This window comes from Salvelinus alpinus, unplaced genomic scaffold (genome assembly GCF_045679555.1).
Source record: "Salvelinus alpinus unplaced genomic scaffold, SLU_Salpinus.1 scaffold_86, whole genome shotgun sequence".
NCBI lineage: Eukaryota > Metazoa > Chordata > Actinopteri > Salmoniformes > Salmonidae > Salvelinus > Salvelinus alpinus.
Window position 1 is genome coordinate 136,449 of NW_027256027.1, and position 6,309 is coordinate 142,757.

Sequence of the window (6,309 nt, forward strand, 5' to 3'; positions counted from 1 at the left end):
TCCAGGAAGTACCATTGAGGTCAGGAGAGCTCTGTATTCCTCCAGGAAGTCCCATTGAGGTCAGGAGAGCTCTGTATTCCTCCAGGAAGTCCCATTGAGGTCAGGAGAGCTCTGTATTCCTCCAGGAAGTCCCATTGAGGTCAGGAGAACTCTGTATTCCTCCAGGAAGTCCCATTGAGGTCAGGAGAACTCTGTATTCCTCCAGGAAGTCCCATTGAGGTCAGGAGAGCTCTGTATTCCACCAGGAAGTCCCATTGAGGTCAGGAGAACTCTGTATTCCTCCAGGAAGTCCCATTGAGGTCAGGAGAACTCTGTATTCCTCCAGGAAGTCCCATTGAGGTCAGGAGAACTCTGTATTCCTCCAGGAAGTCCCATTGAGGTCAGGAGAACTCTGTATTCCTCCAGGAAGTCCCATTGAGGTCAGAACTCTATTCCTCCAGGAAGTCCCATTGAGGTCAGGAGAACTCTGTATTTCTCCAGGAAGTCCCATTGAGGTCAGGAGAACTCTGTATTCCTCCAGGAAGTCCCATTGAGGTCAGGAGAGCTCTGTATTCCTCCAGGAAGTCCCATTGAGGTCAGAACTCTAGTCCTCCAGGAAGTCCCATTGAGGTCAGAACTCTAGTCCTCCAGGAAGTCCCATTGAGGTCAGAACTCTAGTCCTCCAGGAAGTCCCATTGAGGTCAGAACTCTAGTCCTCCAGGAAGTCCCATTGAGGTCAGGAGAGCTCTGTATTCCTCCAGGAAGTCCCATTGAGGTCAGAACTCTAGTCCTCCAGGAAGTCCCATTGAGGTCAGAACTCTAGTCCTCCAGGAAGTCCCATTGAGGTCAGAACTCTATTCCTCCAGGAAGTACCATTGAGGTCAGGAGAGCTCTGTATTCCTCCAGGAAGTCCCATTGAGGTCAGGAGAGCTCTGTATTCCTCCAGGAAGTCCCATTGAGGTCAGGAGAGCTCTGTATTCCTCCAGGAAGTCCCATTGAGGTCAGGAGAACTCTGTATTCCTCCAGGAAGTCCCATTGAGGTCAGGAGAACTCTGTATTCCTCCAGGAAGTCCCATTGAGGTCAGGAGAGCTCTGTATTCCACCAGGAAGTCCCATTGAGGTCAGGAGAACTCTGTATTCCTCCAGGAAGTCCCATTGAGGTCAGGAGAACTCTGTATTCCTCCAGGAAGTCCCATTGAGGTCAGGAGAACTCTGTATTCCTCCAGGAAGTCCCATTGAGGTCAGGAGAACTCTGTATTCCTCCAGGAAGTCCCATTGAGGTCAGAACTCTATTCCTCCAGGAAGTCCCATTGAGGTCAGGAGAACTCTGTATTTCTCCAGGAAGTCCCATTGAGGTCAGGAGAACTCTGTATTCCTCCAGGAAGTCCCATTGAGGTCAGGAGAGCTCTGTATTCCTCCAGGAAGTCCCATTGAGGTCAGAACTCTAGTCCTCCAGGAAGTCCCATTGAGGTCAGAACTCTAGTCCTCCAGGAAGTCCCATTGAGGTCAGAACTCTAGTCCTCCAGGAAGTCCCATTGAGGTCAGAACTCTAGTCCTCCAGGAAGTCCCATTGAGGTCAGGAGAACTCTGTATTCCTCCAGGAAGTCCCATTGAGGTCAGAACTCTAGTCCTTCAGGAAGTCCCATTGAGGTCAGAACTCTAGTCCTCCAGGAAGTCCCATTGAGGTCAGGAGAGCTCTGTATTCCTCCAGGAAGTCCCATTGAGGTCAGAACTCTAGTCCTCCAGGAAGTCCCATTGAGGTCAGAACTCTAGTCCTCCAGGAAGTCCCATTGAGGTCAGAACTCTAGTCCTCCAGGAAGTCCCATTGAGGTCAGAACTCTAGTCCTCCAGGAAGTCCCATTGAGGTCAGGAGAGCTCTGTATTCCTCCAGGAAGTCCCATTGAGGTCAGAACTCTAGTCCTCCAGGAAGTCCCATTGAGGTCAGAACTCTAGTCCTCCAGGAAGTCCCATTGAGGTCAGAACTCTATTCCTCCAGGAAGTACCATTGAGGTCAGGAGAGCTCTGTATTCCTCCAGGAAGTCCCATTGAGGTCAGGAGAGCTCTGTATTCCTCCAGGAAGTCCCATTGAGGTCAGGAGAGCTCTGTATTCCTCCAGGAAGTCCCATTGAGGTCAGGAGAACTCTGTATTCCTCCAGGAAGTCCCATTGAGGTCAGGAGAACTCTGTATTCCTCCAGGAAGTCCCATTGAGGTCAGGAGAGCTCTGTATTCCACCAGGAAGTCCCATTGAGGTCAGGAGAACTCTGTATTCCTCCAGGAAGTCCCATTGAGGTCAGGAGAACTCTGTATTCCTCCAGGAAGTCCCATTGAGGTCAGGAGAACTCTGTATTCCTCCAGGAAGTCCCATTGAGGTCAGGAGAACTCTGTATTCCTCCAGGAAGTCCCATTGAGGTCAGAACTCTATTCCTCCAGGAAGTCCCATTGAGGTCAGGAGAACTCTGTATTTCTCCAGGAAGTCCCATTGAGGTCAGGAGAACTCTGTATTCCTCCAGGAAGTCCCATTGAGGTCAGGAGAGCTCTGTATTCCTCCAGGAAGTCCCATTGAGGTCAGAACTCTAGTCCTCCAGGAAGTCCCATTGAGGTCAGAACTCTAGTCCTCCAGGAAGTCCCATTGAGGTCAGAACTCTAGTCCTCCAGGAAGTCCCATTGAGGTCAGAACTCTAGTCCTCCAGGAAGTCCCATTGAGGTCAGGAGAACTCTGTATTCCTCCAGGAAGTCCCATTGAGGTCAGAACTCTAGTCCTCCAGGAAGTCCCATTGAGGTCAGAACTCTAGTCCTCCAGGAAGTCCCATTGAGGTCAGGAGAGCTCTGTATTCCTCCAGGAAGTCCCATTGAGGTCAGAACTCTAGTCCTCCAGGAAGTCCCATTGAGGTCAGAACTCTAGTCCTCCAGGAAGTCCCATTGAGGTCAGGAGAGCTCTGTATTCCTCCAGGAAGTCCCATTGAGGTCAGGAAAACTCTGTATTCCCCCAGGAAGTCCCATTGAGGTCAGGAGAACTCTGTATTCCTCCAGGAAGTCCCATTGAGGTCAGGAGAACTCTGTATTCCTCCAGGAAGTCCCATTGAGGTCAGGAGAGCTCTGTATTCCTCCAGGAAGTCCCATTGAGGTCAGGAGAACTCTGTATTCCTCCAGGAAGTCCCATTGAGGTCAGGAGAACTCTGTATTCCTCCAGGAAGTCCCATTGAGGTCAGGAGAACTCTGTATTCCTCCAGGAAGTCCCATTGAGGTCAGGAGAACTCTGTATTCCTCCAGGAAGTCCCATTGAGGTCAGGAGAACTCTGTAATCCTCCAGGAAGTCCCACTGAGGTCAGGAGAGCTCTGTATTCCTCCAGGAAGTCCCATTGAGGTCAGGAGAACTCTGTAATCCTCCAGGAAGTCCCATTGAGGTCAGGAGAACTCTGTATTCCTCCAGGAAGTCCCATTGAGGTCAGGATAGCTCTAACAAAGGGAGACCACGTCATTACTGAGGTGTGTGTTCTGTGTGAGTGTTGCAGGGGTCACGGTGTGTGTGTGGGGACGACTGGATGGTGTCTGTGGGGAGATGACTGGACGGTGTCTGTGAGGAGATGACTGGACGGTGTCTGTAAGGAGATGACTGGACGGTGTCTGTGAGGAGATGACTGGACGGTGTCTGTGAGGAGATGACTGGACGGTGTCTGTGAGGAGATGACTGGACGGTGTCTGTGAGGAGATGACTGGACGGTGTCTGTGTGGGGAGATGACTGGACGGTGTCTGTGGGGGGAGATGACTGGACGGTGTCTGTGGGGAGATGACTGGACGGTGTCTGTGAGGAGATGACTGGACGGTGTCTGTGGGGAGATGACTGGACGGTGTCTGTGAGGAGATGACTGGACGGTGTCTGTGGGGAGATGACTGGACGGTGTCTGTGGGGGGAGATGACTGGACGGTGTCTGTGGGGAGATGACTGGACGGTGTCTGTGGGGAGATGACTGGACGGTGTCTGTGAGGAGATGACTGGACGGTGTCTGTGAGGAGATGACTGGACGGTGTCTGTGGGGAGATGACTGGACGGTGTCTGTGGGGAGATGACTGGACGGTGTCTGTGAGGAGATGACTGGACTGTGTCTGTGGGGAGATGACTGGACGGTGTCTGTGAGGAGATGACTGGACGGTGTCTGTGGGGAGATGACTGGACGGTGTCTGTGGGGGGAGATGACTGGACGGTGTCTGTGAGGAGATGACTGGACGGTGTTTGTGTGAGGAGATGACTGGACGGTGTCTGTGAGGAGACGACTGGACGGTGTCTGTGGGGAGATGACTGGACGGTGTCTGTGTGAGGTGATGACTGGACGGTGTCTGTGAGGAGACGACTGGACGGTGTCTGTGGGGAGATGACTGGACGGTGTCTGTGAGGAGATGACTGGACGGTGTCTGTGGGGAGATGACTGGACGGTGTCTGTGAGGAGATGACTGGACGGTGTCTGTGAGGAGATGACTGGACGGTGTCTGTGGGGAGATGACTGGGCGGTGTCTGTGTGGGGAGATGACTGGACGGTGTCTGTGGGGAGATGACTGGACGGTGTCTGTGGGGAGATGACTGGACGGTGTCTGTGAGGAGATGACTGGACGGTGTCTGTGGGGAGATGACTGGACGGTGTCTGTGAGGAGATGACTGGACGGTGTCTGTGAGGAGATGACTGGACGGTGTCTGTGGGGAGATGACTGGACGGTGTCTGTGAGGAGATGACTGGACGGTGTCTGTGGGGAGATGACTGGACGGTGTCTGTGAGGAGATGACTGGACGGTGTCTGTGAGGAGATGACTGGACGGTGTCTGTGGGGAGATGACTGGACGGTGTCTGTGAGGAGATGACTGGACAGTGTCTGTGGGGAGATGACTGGACGGTGTCTGTGGGGAGATGACTGGACGGTGTCTGTGGGGAGATGACTGGACGGTGTCTGTGGGGAGATGACTGGACGGTGTCTGTGGGGAGACGACTGGACGGTGTCTGTGGGGAGATGACTGGACGGTGTCTGTGAGGAGACGACTGGACGGTGTCTGTGTGGGGAGATGACTGGACGGTGTCTGTGGGGAGATGACTGGACGGTGTCTGTGAGGAGATGACTGGACGGTGTCTGTGGGGAGATGACTGGACGGTGTCTGTGGGGAGATGACTGGACGGTGTCTGTGAGGAGATGACTGGACGGTGTCTGTGAGGAGATGACTGGACGGTGTCTGTGGGGAGATGACTGGACGGTGTCTGTGGGGAGATGACTGGACGGTGTCTGTGGGGAGATGACTGGACGGTGTCTGTGGGGAGATGACTGGACGGTGTCTGTGGGGAGATGACTGGACGGTGTCTGTGAGGTGATGACTGGACGGTGTCTGTGGGGAGATGACTGGACGGTGTCTGTGGGGAGATGACTGGACGGTGTCTGTGGGGAGATGACTGGACGGTGTCTGTGAGGAGACGACTGGACGGTGTCTGTGGGGAGATGACTGGACGGTGTCTGTGGGGAGATGACTGGGTTAGGGTTAGGGTGTGTGTGTGTGGGGGGGGGGGGGGTGTGGTACAGTACTGAGATGGTCATTATCACTGACCGCAACACATTGGTCCAGTTCCTGCCGAACTACATCGCAGACACATGCCAGATCTTACGTATCAGCCAATCACATCGTATGAAATAACTTATCTGATGATCTACACTGAACAAAAATAAACACAACATGAAAGATGTTCAAAGACTTTTGCTGAGTTACATAGAAGGAAATCGGTCAAATGAATTAGGTCCTAATCTATGGATTTCACATGACTGGGATTACAGATATCCCTCTGTTGGTCACAGATACCTTTAGATAAGAAGGTAGGGGTTGTGGATCAGAAAACCAGTCAGTATCTGGTGTGACGACCACATGCCTAATGCAGCACGACACATCTCCTTCTCATAGAGTTGATCAGGCTGTTGATTGTTGTCCCACTCCTCTTCAATGGCTGTGGGAAGTTGCTGGATATTTTGGCGGGAACTGGAACGCGCTGTCGTACACGTTGATCCAGAGCATCCCAAACATGCTCAATGGGTGACATGTCTGGTGAGTATGCAGGCCATGGAAGAACTGGGACATTTTCAGCTTCCAGGAATTGTGTACAGATCCTTGCGACATGGGGCCGTGTATTATCATGCTGAAACATGAGGTGATGGTGGTTGATGAATGGCAGGACAATGGGCCTCAGGATCTCGTCACGGTATCTCTGTTGTCGTGTCTTTGGCATCATCAAAGTGAAGACTGTTATTTTATCAAATCAATTCTCTGTAATTATTATTATGTGATTATTCTAATCATGTAAATG

The 6,309-nt window shown here is 52.4% G+C and overlaps 1 protein-coding gene across 1 annotated transcript; it reads right to left on the bottom strand.

Moving 5' to 3' along the window:
* Positions 1 to 3,495: 3,495 nt before the first annotated feature.
* LOC139567225 (mucin-2-like) lies at positions 3,496 to 5,445 on the bottom strand (the record flags this gene model as incomplete). The annotated part of the gene is made up of 1 exon (XM_071388698.1): positions 3,496 to 5,445. A coding segment is annotated over one exon (1,950 nt), but the record flags the coding sequence as incomplete, so codon positions are not given.
* Positions 5,446 to 6,309: the final 864 nt, after the last annotated feature.